Below are 16868 nucleotides of genomic sequence, written 5' to 3'. Positions count from 1 at the left end.
TGAACTGTATGATAAAATCATAATTAGTAGCCCAGACACAGATGTAGCCATCATAGCCCTAGGTCTCATGGAGAAGATGCCTTCAGCAAAGCTCTACTTTCTCACAGGTGCTATAAACACATACCGCATGATTGACCTCCAGGAGTTTGGAAATGCATTAGGACCTCAACTAACTTCTGCTCTAATCGGATTACACTCATTTACTGGGTGTGATTCAAACAGTGCTTTCTTCGGAAAAGGAAAAGAGAGAGCAGTCAAATTGGTGACCAGCCAAGAAGATTTCTTGCATGCCGTCTCAAATTTGTGACACTGGAGAAGTTTGTCTGTGCACTCTATGGGGAAAGTGTTAGTGATGTAAACAAAGCCCGATATACAACAGGTTTTGCCTCAATTCATCGTCCGAGCAGGCTTTACCACCAACTCGAGATTCTCTCATGGAGCATGCTAAGCATACAAACTATCAGGCTGCACTGCACCCAATTATTGGCGCTCCTCGCCCCGATGGAAATGGTTGGAAGGTAAAAGACGGTGAGCTAGAAATAGTGTGGATGACGAAGGACTCTGCCCCTAAATCTGTTCTTGAATGTCTTCACTGTTCTTGTAAATCCAGTGGCTGCACTGGTGGCCGGTGCTCAGTTGTCATGTACAGACATTTGTAAGTGTTCCAATTGTGAGAACTGTGAAAACACTGACACCTCAAAGGAAGAATCATCATGATGGAAGACAATGATGCAGAGGACAGTGACTTTGACCTGTGATTTGAAGGAATGTTTGTTTGTCTAAGTTCAACACTGAATGGTTTTAAATGTAGAAATATTGTATTAGGCTCTTGTAAATTTTATTGTGAAAAATTGATAAAAAATTGATATGAAGATACAGATTGACTGAGTTGTAAATACATTGATTCAAAAGAAAAGTTATAAGTCTAAATATAAGTAACTGAGCACTAGCAGATCGTTGATAGAGTTGTGCCACCAGACAAGCAAAAAGTCAAGATTAAGATGAATAAGTGAAACTTTGGGAATGTGAAGTGGGGAGTGGTACTGATTACTCCAGCAAAGATTATTGTCCTAGCCTCAATGAATACGGAATGACGGGTTTCTAAAAAAGTTGTGAATTTCGAAAATGAGTGTTTTTACTATGTCTGCATTTCTAAGTCAATGAAGATGATCGACTGGGACTTCAGGAATGTGTAGAAAGTAGTAATGCAGATGACCTGGGGGGAAAAAGCATTGTCGCATGCCTAATGGTTACAAGATGACGGGCTGCCAAAAAGTGGTATACACCTCAATATGTCCAAATTTAGAGGAAACGAATTTTCTCAAATACTGCAAGGTTGTTCGCGAATAACTTTTTGTCAAAGATTCTTCATATATTTGGGCCCCAGAAAAACGTTTCAAAAAGTAGTGCCCAGATTGTGGAAACGAAATCCTATTTCTAGGGCTCTTTTCAGCTTCTGACTGTGGCCTAAGAGTTTATGTGCTAAAGCAGACGGCCAACATGGAACATAAAGTCTGATGTCAAACACAAACGTCACATCAACGTCACATCTTCAAATCAACAGAACTGTATCACCATGTGGCTAAAACCTAAACTCGCACACCTCACACTGGTGGTTCAATCTTTTATCACTGTTCAGTTCTGTGTTTCTAGAGTGTCTTTAGAGGCGGGACGTTTTTTATTGTTTGCAGCTTTGTTTGTCTTGGTCCCGGAGTTTCCCCAGGCTTGTGTTTTCCTTGTCCACTCGTCTCCTGTTCGTCTTTTCTTGGATTATGCTGGTCAAACAATATTTTGAAAGCAAGTTTCTCCAGCAGCAGAGCGTGCGCCTTCACTCAGGCCGTCACCAAAACCAGAAGTTCCCAATATCTAAATGATTTAAATATATTAACAATTTGAACAGCCTCTCTACTAATTACATAAACAAATTAATGAAAAAGAAGGGAATTTTATTTTGACTGACAAAGAATGGGAAACTATATGTACATCTCAGTGGAGATGTTGGAAAATAATATTTTCTGTTTTGCTCTCTTGTCATGTTCTATGTTTTACATTTTAGAAGTTCATTTTAAAAATGGAAAAGAAGATAGAATACATTATGTAATAACTACTTGTTCTCATGTTCATGTTGGCTTTATTTGTGTTTCAGGATTTCACCAGCTGCAGGCCGAGGTCACACAAAACCAAACTCAAACCACCAAAGACCTGGAGCAGTTTGCAGCTTGTGAGCCTTGGTCCCCGGAGCAAATCAGATCCGAGGGGCCCTCCAGCGCTGCAGGATTCTTCCATGGGTCTCCACCTCATGCACTCATTTTGCCCATTTTAAAGGTGATTTTTAGAAAGGCCTTTTTAATCAGGGGTGGGTAGCTTATCCAAGAAAATGTACTCCAGTATGACTATAGTTGGGGGTGCATGGTGGCAGAGCTGTTCTGGCCCATTCACACTGCTGCGTCAAAGCATCCAGTGTACAAGAAGTCCATTTTTGTGGCATGTTTTGAGCTCTGCAGGACCCAGACAAGCCGCTGAGCCGATCGCTGCAGTTTTGTGACTTTGTAAAGTAAATACACCAAAACTACTTTCTCCACCATCGCACCGAGAGAGCAGCAACACTGGGAAACACAACAACTCCTGCACTGCACATGTGCGCTGGCCGCCTCAGACGCACGTCTGCTGGACACGCGTCCAGGACAGGCGTCCAACTCGGGCGTCCGGCACAAATTTGGACACTGCGATTTGAACGCAGCTTTAGAGCTTTCGCCTCCAAATAAGGAGATCATGGGGCCAGACCAGTCTTTATGTCCTTCCTGCGTTACTATGGGTTCTTTCCGGGTACTCTAGCTTCCTCCCACTGTCCAAAGACATGCGTTAGGTAAATTGGCAACAGTAAATTGTAAATTGCTTCTAGTGAATGAACATAAGTGAATTGTTGTCTGTGTGTCTATGTCTGTCAACCCTGCAACTAGCTCTACCCCTATCCAGGGTCTACAGCCCAAAATCACTGGGTATACTAGTGACTCCCTACGAGGACAAGCAGTGAAAAATGAATGAAAAAATCAAATTACTTGAGTAGATGCGCGTAGTATTGTTCTAAAGCTACGTACACACTGCGGCAGCCAAATCGAGCCCGATGCAGAATTTGAGCGCGTGTACATTAGAAAGACAAACGCACCGGACGCGCGTTCTCGACGCTCCGGGCACTATACACAGGCGCGCGTACGGAGCGCTCGAGCTCTCTGCGCACATGCGCAGTAGAGGTGTTATCGCATGAGCAGTGGAGTTGTTCTCGGTGTGGCCTTTCATTGTGTAAAATTGCAGACATCGAGAGTGTTGTTTTCGCGTTTTTGGTTTGTTTCTGTCTCTGTTCCATCGTGAATACATGGTACAGCACCATTCTCCCACAAACAACCACAATCAATCGTTCGTCTGCCATTGTTGACGAGCCAGGAAAAAGTGGCTCTTCTTGGGGAATTCCACGGGGAATACCGGAAATGCGAGGGGAAATACGTACGTACGTCACTGGAGCGTCAGCTCTGATTGGCTGCTGCAGCGGCTGCTGCGCGTCTGCTGCAGAGACCTCAACATATCTGCCCACGTCGCGCGTCGCTTTGGCCGCCTTGGTCGCCTCATACGCGCGCTCAAAGCGTCGAGAGTGTAAGAAAACGCACCAATCGCGCCACAAAAACGAAGAAATCGCGCCGCGGATAACGCACTACGTGCTCGACGCGTGTTTACTATAGACTTTGAATGTAAACTGGACGCTTCAACCGCGACGGTGTGAAGGCCCCTTAAGACGGGGCTATTGAACATGAGGCCCAGGGGGCCAAATCAGGCCTTCCAAGCAATTGATTACGGCCCATCTTCCAAATACAAAAAAAAGATCTGTGTAGACCTGGTTTGGTCTTGGTTTAGTCTTCGTTAATTCTGCTTTGGGCATTTTTGCAAAGCAATGTTGGTAAAACATTTTGTATGTTATTTCTCACAAAAATCACATGGAAGGGGCCTGGACTTTAATCAACACATATGAGTATTTGTTCAATCTGGGGTGGTGTATTCCTCCTCTTGTTTTTAAATACCCAGGTGAACGTGTTCTATATCTAACCGTATCGGTGGGCCTTTTTTTTTTTACCTTGAAAATAGTTTTCCCTTTTATCTTTATCAGTCATTTGTCTCCTTGTTTTATTGTGTTCTGCTGTTGTTCCTGTGTGTTGTGTTTGACCAGAGGTTAATGTAACAAGTGCAGATTTGCAAGAATAATTTCAACATAGATAATGCAATGGCATCTGAAAAATTGTGAATTGCATCCTTTAATGTTAATGTCACGAGAAGGATAACACTGAGGGGTTTCTTGAGAGGGTGATCCCGGAACTTGTATCTGGGACTTGAGTTGCGGCCCCTCCCATTACTAATATTAACCATCATGTGAAGGAGCGCATCGTTACATTTAAGGAGACCTTCAGTACTGCCCAGGATATTACATACAAAACTCATCCAAATGTCCCCATGTCTGTGAGGAATTGATCTATAATAAATTACTTGACGTGAAAATGTGCGTACTTCCACGCAAACCGAAAGTTACATGTGTAACTACAGTTCTATGAATCCCGGATGTCTGCCAGAAGGGCAGTCCAGAAGCACTGAATGTTCCCTTTGCACATGCGCAGTTTCAGTAGTAATACCAATAGTCACCCCTGTGACCAGGGGCGGCAGGGGAGGCAGGGCCTCACCTGTCAATCTTTAAATTAAATTAAATTAAATTAAATGGTATGTATTATAAACCCACTTTTCGTTTGAATCCAACATTGAACAATATTATGTCAAATAAGAATGTCAAAATGTTCAGATGCCGTTCAGATACAGGGAGGAGGCTGCTCCTGCTCAGCCGCTAGAGCGCACACACACGCACACACACACACACACACACACTCCTCACAAACTGAGCTGGTGCAATGCAAATGATGTGCCACTCTCTTTCTCCCTCTGTTTATAACAAATAAAACACCCTGACGATGTGCTCAGTGGTTCCATACTCTCGATAATGTATGAAATGTATTTCTGACGCTCACAGATTCATTATAAAACAGCAGTAAAAGTTCACTCAGAGAGGCTTCATTACATGCGCCTCATGGAAGGCGCATGTAATGCGCATGCTCCTGAGCCCGGCCGTGTGTGACAGGTTTCACTATCTTCTTCCTTATTATTGTGTTTGTAGAAATTACATTTCCAAGTTAAAACGTTTCACAAATCTGGATTTCGATCAAAGCAAGAGGTTATAACTAAAGAAAGACCTACACCAGAGTTGAACGGGTTGTTTTAGACAAAGTCATATATCTAAAAACGCTGATGTCACGTATTGAACAAATAAGATAAGATAAGATATTCCTTTATTGTCCCACATGGGGAAATTTCATTGGTGCAACGCAGGTAGATACAGAGGTAGATACAGAAGAACAGATCACTTATAGGAAGTCTGAAAAACACTTTCAGTAGAAGATCTCTTATAAATAAATAAAAACTCCCATAGACAAATAAATACATAAATACCATTGCATGTGATCCCGACGGTAATTGCACATGAATATGTGTCACGACAGCACATAGATTGCACATGAATTTCACAGTAATTGCACATACGACAGAATTGCACATCAGTATTAGGTTAGGTCAGTATTGCGACGGGATAACGTGACGATCTCCGGTAAGACGACTGTTCTCCGCAGTTTCATGAGTTCCTCCTTTGTGGAAACGCGGTACGGCGCCGGCCGGGGGGCGGGGTCGGAGCCGGGGGGCGGGGCCGGAGCCGGGGGGCGGAGCCGGGGGGCGGGGCCGGGGGACTCAGAGCCAAGACACATCGCAACGACACGACGAAAACACTCAATCCAGCCGAATAAAGTCAAAACAAGTTAATTTAAAGCGATTCCAGTGCGTGTCCCGATCGTTCGTGAAGTACCTCTTTCATATAAACGTGTATATAAACGTGTACCGACGACACGCCGTACTTTAGCGCGGCCGGAGGGCGCGGGGGGCTCGCTCGGAGCTAGCTCACGTCACAACAACACAACGAACGCAACGAAAAACGCTCAAATCCAGCCGAAAAATGTCAAAAACAGTTGAATTAAAAAACTATTCCAGCGCGTGTCCCTATCGTACAGTAAAATAGACTAACTATATTTACCAAATATAGGAGATAAAGCACAATAAGTGTGAGAAAGAAGAGAGAGCGTTTACACCGGGCTGCCAGCTGTACCAGCGCCTTATGACGCAAATAGCCTAATGGTTACCGACACGGCCTCTAACACAAGAGAAAGTGGGTTAGACTCCCGCTTATCACAACTTTTTTTTTTTGGTGCCTCACTCGCCCTGAACCTCACCGCACGTCACTGCCTGTGACCCTGTACGGCGCCCCGGAAGTAATATATTCCCCGATCTTCTCTCGATAACGCAAGGATTTGGAGTGAGCGCCTCTGGCTGTCATCCGGGATTCATAGAACCGTTGTTACATATGTAACCTTCGTTCTATTTCATCCCCACTGACCGCCAAAAGGTTCGTTGGCCTGCAAAGCTGCAAGGCCTGCCTTCACGCATCGTCTGAACACTCTCGGGGAAAGGGAGGATCCAAATGGGAGCACCCGGAATTGCCAATGACTGCCTAGATAGGCAAACCTTAGAAACAGCCGATGTTGAGGTACAATGAGCACATGGAAGTACCGGTGAACCACACCCCGTCCGTGGTTCGTGCCGAAAAACATTGTTCATTTAACTGTTTTTTGTCTCGTCTTGTGAACATTTATAAACTATATACTGTATAAACTTGGCCTAGTTAATTAAACAATGGCTCCATGGGGGAAATTAGCACGTGTCTCGTTAGTTGAACATTGATCATTTTGGCTTCAAACACGTAAACCCCCCCCAAAAAAAAAAATCTGATCAATAATGTTCTTCAAATTGGCCTCATCTGTAAATCAGTGCAACGACCTTTTCGTGGAAGGAAAGCCTCATAGCCGAGGAAAATGCAACCTTCATAATATTGGTCAATATCTGGATACAGCCTGAATATACAAAAAACTGAAATTCTTTCTTTCTGGCAACCCCCCTTTTCTTTTGACAGAACTTATTTCAAAACCATTTAAATGGAAAACGGAATCTCTTAAATATTTAGGTGTGGTTCACAAAAAATCATACCAGCTTTTTACCTTTATAACTATAACTACTAAATACAACTATGTGAAACAAAAGTATCTAAAATATAATATGGGTTAGGGTTCACAAAACGTTCACTTTACCCTCTAATTTAATTCAATTCCATTTACCGTATCTTTGTAACGCCCAAAATCACAACAGCAGTTGCCTCGGAGGGCCACAATGTCCCAGGGGCCCCTGTCCTTAGACAAATGTCCCAGGGGCCCCTGTCCTTAGACCCTTCTTCTGGGCCAGGCAAAACTACAAAACCTCTTTGGGGAAAAAGTAGAAACCTGGAGGAGTTCCACAGTGAGAGATCCGACTCCCTCAGACGGACAGACGAGATGGACAGTGGAGCTGGAGCCGCTCAGGAGGAGAGTTGCTAATGCTAACACTGCGCCCTGTTGCGCAGTTCGATACACCTGAAGCTAAAACCTGACTATAGCTAGACTTTAGCTCTAAACAGCGGATCTTCTAACTCCGTAACCCTGGCCTCCAAAGCTACCACTAAACTGCACTTCACGCACCTGTCGTCAGAGAAAGAGCCAGGGTTCTGACTCGACATATGACAGCAGGTAAAGGAAGAGGAAGATTCAGCCATGACACTAGCAGCAACGCTAGGCTAGGCTAGCTCAGGCTGAGGCAGTGAGAAATTAATCAACAATGTCTGTGGTGGCGATGGAGTCAGACAATGTCTGTGGTGGCAAGGGACGATGTCCCAGAGTCCTCTGTCCTGACCCTCCTTCTCGGCCAGGAAAAACTACAAAAAACCTCCTTGGGAAAAGTAGAAACCTGGAGGAGTTCCAGAGTGAAGGAGAGATCTGACTCTCACAGACTGACGCGAGGGAGACTGGAACTGGACCCACTCTTCAGGCAGATGAGGGACCGTCCACACGGGGCAGGGGCCACTTCACCAGGAGAGGGACATCTGGGTCCACAGGTCCTCAGGAGTGAGAGAAGGAAAAAGAAGGCGGTGAACAGTTTGCAAGTGGAATTAAAAAATAAATATTGTTTGATAGAATAAGTCAGAAGAAGAGGATAGTGCTCAAGCTGTCATACTTCCCCCAGCACAGTTACTCCTAGGGCAGCGTAGCTAAAGCTGTGGGTTTATGTTTCTGTTCCTAACTACTCTGACCATAAGCGATTTCGAAGAGGAACGTTTTAAGCCTGGACTTAAATGAAGAGACTGTGTCAGCATATTTAACATGGGTCGGGAGCTGATTCCATAACACAGGAGCTTGGTAGCTAAACGCTCTACCTTCTACAGTACTTTTAGAGACTCTTGGCACCACCAGAAGGCCGGCATTCTGAGAGCGAAGAGCTCTGTTTGGATGATATGGTTCTATAGCATCTTTGAGGTAGGATGGGGCCATGTCATTTATGGCTTTGTAGGTCAAGAGTAGAATTTTAAATTTCATTCTAAACTGGACGGGAGCCAGTGAAGAGACTCCAGCACCGGCGTAATGTGCTCTCTTCTTTTTGTTCCTGTTAGTAATCTTGCTGCTGCATTTTGAACCAGTTGAAAGCTTTTTATGGAGCTTTTAGGACACACTGCAAGCAGGAGTTACAGTAGTCTAATCTAGTCGTTACAAATGCATGGATAAGTTTTTCGGCATCACTTTTAGGCAGGATTCTTCTGATTTTGGCTCTTGTTGCGCAAATGGAAATAGGCTGTTTTACAGACTTGATTTATATGAGCTTCAAATGAGAGCTCCTGGTCAAATAAGACTCACAGGTTTCTACAGTAGAACTGGAGGCTTCACTAACATTGACCAGTGTGACTATCTGCTCAGATAGACCGTCTCGTAGATGCTTAGGACCAGCACAATGACCTCAGTTTTTCAGGGTTAAGAAGCAGGTAGTTAAATGTCATCCAGGTTTTTATCTCCTTCACACAAGCACTAAGTCTGTCTACTTGATCGCTCTGATCAGGTTTCATTGATAAATGTCATCTGCATAGCAGTGGAAGTTAATGCCATGTGACATGATCATGTGACCTAACGGCAGCATATAAAGAGTAAACAGTGTAAATAATACTAATAATAATGGTAAAGTAAACACTCTTATTTACATCAGATACATTATTGCATGTGAGTACGACAGTAATTGCACATGAATATGGCAGTATTGCAGATGGGTATGACAGTATTGCACATGAATATGACCGTATTGCACATGGGTATGACAGTATTGCACATGAATATGACAGTATTGCACATGGGTATGACAGTATTGCACATGGGTATGACAGTGTTTGTTATAAAGTCTGACAGCAGCAGAAGGACAGACTGTGAAACGTCTCCTTCACACAGCGAGGGTGGATCAGTCACTGAAGCTGCTCTCCAGAGGGGACAGAGTGTCCTGCAGGGGACAGTGTCCTGCAGGGGACAGTGTCCTGCAGGGGACAGAGTGTCCTTTAGGGGGCGACACTCATGGTCCAGCATAGATGTGAGTTTAGCCAGGACCCTTCTGTCCCCCACCTCCTGCACCGAGTCCAGAGCACAGCCCAGGACGGAGCTGGACTTCATGAATGATCATGAATTCTGTCTGATCATTAGATTATCCTTACACATAATGAATTGTATACAAAAGCAACAGAACAAAGCCGTAATAATTAGATTTGATGCTGTTAGTTGGCCACATTTATTTTATAGTGCTAAACAAATTTCATGCTCCAAAGATATCGATTAATTGTGTCCATGGCAGGGTTTTGAAGCCCAAATACATAGTTCTGAAATCAGGGACCATATTTTCCCATTTTTCATCAGTCAAAATACATTTACCGTCCTTCCTGTTTATTGAGGTCCACACAATAATATAACTCAACTGTTCCATAGCCATATGATATAAGTTAAAAAATGTGAAATATTGCAAAGTCTGGAAACCAATACTGCACATTTGTGTCATCAGGATTGGTTTGAGGAGAAGGGCATTCTGGAGCAGTCTCAGATCACGTTGGTCAGTTTGACAGACAGCAGCTCTGACGAACAGGAACCTGGGTCAGCAGAGGAGGCGGGACCTGGGTCAGCAGAGGAGGCGGGACCTGGGTCAGCAGAGGAGGCGGGACCTGGGTCAGCAGAGGAGGCGGGACCTGGAGCTGACGGCACTCAAAGGTAAAGCTTCAACTACACTTTCTTTACAACTTTACTTTTCATGTAAATTACGCACAAAATGCAGTATAAACGGTAAAAATCTGATCCAGCTACTAGGAAATCCCGCTCATTTCCACATGACGAGGCAGGTCAGCAAAAGTTAAGACATTTATCAGCGCTGACCACCACCGAAACATAAACTGAGCTCAACACTCATCACACTGAGTGTGCGGGTCTCGTCCCACTCCTAATGACCAGTGTTCTCACCTACTTTTCTTCCAGATTTTGGCTTCAGAGATGATCGAGAAGTGCAGGACCACTGCAGGAGCCCGTCTGTACGTGGCCCCGGAGCCCGTCTGTACGTGGCCCCGGAGCCCGTCTGTACGTGGCCCCGGAGCCCGTCTGTACGTGGCCCCGGAGCACGTCTGTACGTGGCCCCGGAGCTCGTCTGTACGTGGCCCCGGAGCTCGTCTGTACGTGGCCCCGGAGCTCGTCTGTACGTGGCCCCGGAGCTCGTCTGTACGTGGCCCCGGAGCCCAACACATTTCAGGCCTCCCTGGTCTGAACGCTCAGCACTACCTTTGTCAGTGTCTTTATACTTCTTACATTTAGATTTGATTCTAAACACACACTGAGCAGATTCCAACACATTCTATTTTTTACAAATGCTGGTGACTTTTATAAATGTGTAAAAACTGAGTACCCTCAATTGATTAAATAAAACTTGTCTTGTCTTATTTCAATGTATTCATTTATAAATTGAATTCTTGATGATTTTCCCCTGTTTGATTGTAGCTTATAATGGATGTGCAGGGGCCTCTCTGGGGTTTCTTTAGCGGGGCCAAATCCCTTGAGCATCATTAGACTGAAACTCAATATTTTCATGTTGCTTAATAAGTGACTTAATCCCATTTAAAGCAGTACTTTGAAGAAGTCATTAAGAATTGAAGTCCAAACTGATCTGTAGGTTACTCATGCCACATTGAGACTTATCTGGAGGAAAAGGATTTCCACTTATCATTTGGTGCTGCTTAACAAATTTTAACTGGGCACTTTTAAATAACTTCCCCTCATTCTGGCGACCCCCTTTGACATTTAGAAAGACCTATCTATTTACAGATAGGCCCAAAAATGTTTGGACAGCGACAGAATCTTCATGATTTGAGCTCGGCCACCACACTGGATTTGAAATGAAATACACTACAACACAATTGAAGTGCAGACTTTAAAGGTCCCATATCATGCAAAATTGACTTTTCAGAGCTTTTGACCTTCTTGCAGTGTTATTGGTGCCTCATATGTGCCCAAAGTGGTCATTTGATTGATTCCTGCTGTCTTTAGCTAGATAACAGTCTCTATCCTTCCCCTCGGATGAGCAGACAAACCCTTATGCAGCACACTGTTTCAGCCCATCCTCCAGGGAGCACTCTGTCCCTGTAACACGCCCCCCTCCGCCGTGAGGAACTGGTTATTTAGGCTTCAAACGTTACTTCTTTTGTTCCAACGCTGCTGCTGACATGTGCCGCTGTGTCATGCGCTGTGTGCAGCTAGGCAACGTCACGGAGTGGGCGGGGGAAGCAGATCGCTCTTGGCGGGGGTAAATCTCAAACTAAGCAGTCTGCATTTCCAGGTTTGTGAGCGGGGTCCAAGATATGGGTGATATTTTATAACTATTATGTTATGGGTGTTGCACAACACTTATTATCAAACAAACCCTTGGGGTAGGCTACGAAACAGGAAAAAAGCATAAAATGGGATCTTTAAAGGTTTAATTAGAGGGGTTGAACAAAAATGGATGATTAAACATTGTTTGAATTGTCACTATTTTCATTCAAACCTTGCTCATTTCAGGGGCTCAAAAGTAATTGGACAAATCAACATAACCCTGAGTAAAATGTTACTTTTCAGTATTTTGTTGAGAATCGTTAGCAGGTAATGAACCCATGGACATCACCAAACGCTGGGTTTGCTTTGCCAGGCCTTTACTGCAGCTGTCTTCAGTTGTTGCTTGTTTGAGGGTCTTTCTGCCCTAAAGATGGGCTGCACCATTTGTTTATAAGTGGAATACAGATATCATTGTTTCACAACCAAGTCTGGACGGTTAGTTTTAACCAATGACCAAAAAAATATGAGTTAATTCAATGACACTGAGATGTGCCAATGCACTGCTCTTAAGAGGGAAGCGGGCTCTTTGATTTGTCAAATTGTGTGGACTAAGAGAACGTTTTTGGAATCCCAAATCGGCGATGTATGGCACGTCTGGTCCAGTGCTATGCTACCAACATTTCACAGAAGACAGTTTCCTAAACCTCATGAAATATCGACTTGGATATTCAAAAAAGTAAGTTGCAAGATATTTTCACATCAGGCAGTTGTCTGCTTTCGTAGCGTCTGACTGACGCCGTGTGCATGATGGCGTGTTGTTGACGGCGAGAGTGCTAACTTTACCAGAAAGTTTAATGGATTTGTAATGAAATTGAATCGAGCCACCAGCACGTTCTCAACTCCCGTTTTCAGGTCAGTTTGACTAGTAATTTGCAGTTTCGAACTAATACAGTAAGGAACCTCGTTATGGGCTCAGTGGCACATAATGGTACAGTCCAGGAACAGCGTGGAGATGTGGCAGCGCTCTGTATGAGCTGTGTATCAAGCTATGAAGCCGATCTGACCAGTCAATAAACTGAATCAAATGCATCCGTCTGGAGTCTTCTTTATACACACAAACACTCGCCATCATTGTATTTCATATCATTTCATGTGAAATATTCCAGTTTATCACACACCATTCAGAAAGTCTGTCGATGTCCAGTCGCCACCTCATTCTCGTCTCCTCATCATTCTCCTCCGCGGAGAGGCGTCAGGCTCAAATATGAGGCAGCAGCTGCTGGACCTGTTCTTCAACTGGATGTTGTTCGTCATCTGTTGAAATCCTCTCACTTGACGAGGATTCACTCGTATTTTGGTCGCTATCGCTGTCCACTTCAGTGTAAATATCCTCCATGTTGGCTCTAGCTATCTCCCAGAGTGACGTCACATTTCCGGGTTATGTGAAGGCAGAAAGACGGCAGCAGCAAAAGAGCGTAATTCTTTTTAAAAAATAGTGTATTTTTTTATCAATAGTATGATATGACTTGAAAACACAATTATAATTAACTTGCATGCGCAATTGGATTGAGATCTGGTGATTGACTTGACCATTGCATAATATTCCACTTATTGCTTTAAAAAACTTGGGTTGCATCTGTACTGTGAAGTGCCGTCCAATCAACTTTGCTGCATTTCGCTGAATCTGAGCAGACAGTATATCCCTATTTGTAGCATGCGAGGGTAAGGCCTCCACTCCTATACCGTTATTCACCTCAGTAAACGAGGACACAGGTTCGTATTGATCAGAGGACAAGTTTGTTCAATTTGAAGCATCATTTATTTATACATGAAGCTAGTTGGTAGATTGGAAGGCTGAAAGTTTAGTTCATTTGCAGAGTCTAGATCAAAGAGAAATACAATGAAGTACATTCAGTCATTAACATTTTCCACAAGAACAGTCAGGATCCAAACCGGTAACAGGGAGAGCAGCAATTGTTAAACTAAAACATAATCAAAAAGGCAGCGGTGGTTGAGCTGGACGCCCGGTGGGCTCCTGCACCTTCACCTACGAACAAATATATTATTTTAAAAACACGGACACATCAACTTATACGCTCGCTATAGCCAATCACCAGAAACATACCCCTTCGAGGGCACGCCGTACAGGGGCTTTAAACTAGGCTTGGAATGACTAGCTTCAGAGGACCACCGGGGACACACACACCCGGTCTACAGTGAAGACACACCCAGCTGCGCGATGAGGCGCTCACCGAGCGGACAGCGGCACAACAAAAGAGCGTCTGATAAGGGCCTAGTTACGCATTAAAGCTGAACGCATTGTACCAGTCACACCTGCTACATGGAGTAGACGCATGGACCACACACACCGAGCGCCCAGCGCCCGGAAGTAAAGACGGCCAGAGGACGAACAACAACATAGAGCGTCTTTTTATAGTTTAGGTCTGGCGCCCCCTGCAGGCAGGGCAACACAAACAGACACACACATCCACACTGCAGAGGTCTGGCAGGGTGACCCAGTGCCATTGGAAGCCATGCATTCCCGTGCCATCACACTGCCTCCATGTTTTACAGAAGATGTGCTGCGCTTTGGATCATGAGCTGTTCCCCAAATGTTCTTCTTCCCATCATTCTGGTACAGGTTGATCTTAGTCTCATCTGTCCAAAGAATGATCTTAGTCACATCATCTGTCCAAAGAATGCTGTTCCAGATCCGGGCTGGCTTCTTTGTGTTTTTTTTGCAATTCTGGCCTTTCTATTTTTGAGGCTGATTAATGGTTTGCACCTTGTGGTGAATCCTTTGCATTTACTCTCATGAAGTCTTCTTTATGGTAAACTTAGATATTGATGGAAAGGATTCTGCGATCATCCACCCCTGTCTTCTGTGGACATACAATCCTTTTGCGTTCCCAAGCTCACCAGTGCACTCATTTTTCCTCTGACCAAACGGTTGATTTGGCCATTTCTAACATTTCTGCATCTCGCCGATGGATTTCTTCTTCTTTTTCAGCCTCAGGAGGGTCTGTTTCAGCTCCTTGAGAGATCCTTTGACCGCATGTTGTGTGTTCACAGCAACAGCTTCTAAATGCAAATGCCACACCTGGATTCAACTCCAGACCTTTTAACTGCGTCATCGGTGACGAGCCCAGGCAGCCTTGTTTTTTTCTTCAGCGTTTGAGTCAATTGTCTAATCACTTTTGCTCCCATTCCTAAACCCTTCCTCCAATTTGGATGTGAATACTCTCAAATTAAAGTTGAGTGTCTGCACTTTAAGCCCTTATTTATTATATAATTGTATCCTGAATATGTTTTCATAAACAGCTAAAATAACTAAACTTATGTCACTGTCCAAATATTTCTGGGCCTAAATGTATATGGCAAACGGAATTTCTAAATATATATATATATATATATATATATATATATATATATATATATATATATATATATATATATATATATATATATATATATATATATATATATATATATATATATATATATATATATACACACACACATACATACTTGCACAAAATTGATTTTAAATGTTTATTAAAGTAAAGTCTCTTTTATCCCATTTTTAGATCTGGTGCACAGGGGCCCTTTAACTGAAGCCGTCTGTCCTGGAGGGAAAAGGAAGACGGATTAAATTATGAAATTGGTTATGTGCAATATATATGGTGCAATATTTGTTGATGTTAATGTGGTTTGTGTTTTTAGTGAATTGTGTGTTACTCACTTCCTCTGTTGTGTCCAGGAGTCAAAGGGTTCCCTCCAGGAACAAGCTCCCTTTTTAAAGGTTCCCGGCTGGACCAAGACAGAGGAAGTGTAGGGGAGCACCATGGGGGGGAGCACCATGGGGGGAGCACATGGGGGGGAGCACATGGGGGGAGCACCATGGGGGGAGCACATGGGGGGAGCACATGGGGGGGAGCACATGGGGGGAGCACATGGGGGGAGCACATGGGGGGGAGCACCATGGGGGGAGCATATGGGGGGGAGCACATGGGGGGGAGCACATGGGGGGGAGCACCATGGGGGGAGCACATGGGGGGGAGCACCATGGGGGGGAGCACCATGGGGGGAGCACATGGGGGGGAGCACATGGGGGGAGCACATGGGGGGAGCACATGGGGGGGAGCACCATGGGGGGAGCACCATGGGGGGAGCACATGGGGGGAGCACATGGGGGGGAGCACCATGGGGGGAGCACATGGGGGGAGCACATGGGGGGGAGCACCATGGGGGGAGCACATGGGGGGGAGCACCATGGGGGGAGCACATGGGGGGAGCACATGGGGGGAGCACATGGGGGGAGCACATGGGGGGAGCACATGGGGGGGAGCACCATGGGGGGAGCACATGGGGGGAGCACATGGGGGGGAGCACCATGGGGGGAGCACATGGGGGGGAGCACCATGGGGGGAGCACATGGGGGGGAGCACCATGGGGGGAGCACATGGGGGGAGCACATGGGGGGGAGCACCATGGGGGGAGCACCATGGGGGGAGCACATGGGGGGGAGCACCATGGGGGGAGCACATGGGGGGAGCACCATGGGGGGAGCACAGGGGTTTAAGGGCTTTTATCATGGATTAGGTGTTGGTTTTAGGGTTTTATGTATATATGTATGTATAATGAAATGTGTATGTGTTTATTGGTTTTATGGAGGTTTTAGTACCTTTTTATGAGCTAAAGATACTGTCAACATCCCTTGTAATTATGGATAGTTCGACCCAATGAGGTGGACCAGATAAAAGGACCTGAACCATCAGTCCTGGTTCTGCTGCTGGAAGAGACACAGCTCGTGGCTCCAAACCTTTTTGGACTCTAAGGATTAAAGTTGGAACATGAGATCTTCCAAGACCCGGAAATGTGTGGGCGAAAAGGGGAAACAAAGAGAAAAGGAGCGTTTATAAAGCCCGCCAGGAGCCGCCAGGAGCCGCCAGGAGCCGCCAGGAGGATAACGCACCTTCGGCACAGGTTCCAATCACA

General features: G+C 45.0%; 1 protein-coding gene across 1 annotated transcript in view; it reads left to right on the top strand.

The window, feature by feature from the left end:
• The window catches only part of cep295 (centrosomal protein 295), an 85505-nt gene extending 74563 nt beyond the window's left edge, over positions 1-10942 (top strand). Inside the window, exons 20-22 of the mRNA XM_072460073.1 lie at positions 2147-2325; positions 10084-10286; positions 10548-10942. Coding sequence (XP_072316174.1) covers positions 2147-2325; positions 10084-10286; positions 10548-10566 — 401 coding nt within the window. The 3' untranslated portion in view covers positions 10567-10942. The remainder of the gene's footprint in view (positions 1-2146; positions 2326-10083; positions 10287-10547) is intronic.
• The last annotated feature ends 5926 nt before the right edge of the window (positions 10943-16868 follow it).

The sequence above is a fragment of the Eucyclogobius newberryi genome, unplaced genomic scaffold (genome assembly GCF_026437365.1).
Source record: "Eucyclogobius newberryi isolate DKJ021-1_F unplaced genomic scaffold, fEucNew1.0.hap1 SCAF_10, whole genome shotgun sequence".
Lineage (NCBI taxonomy): Eukaryota > Metazoa > Chordata > Actinopteri > Gobiiformes > Gobiidae > Eucyclogobius > Eucyclogobius newberryi.
This window is presented reverse-complemented; position numbering and strand designations above follow the sequence as displayed.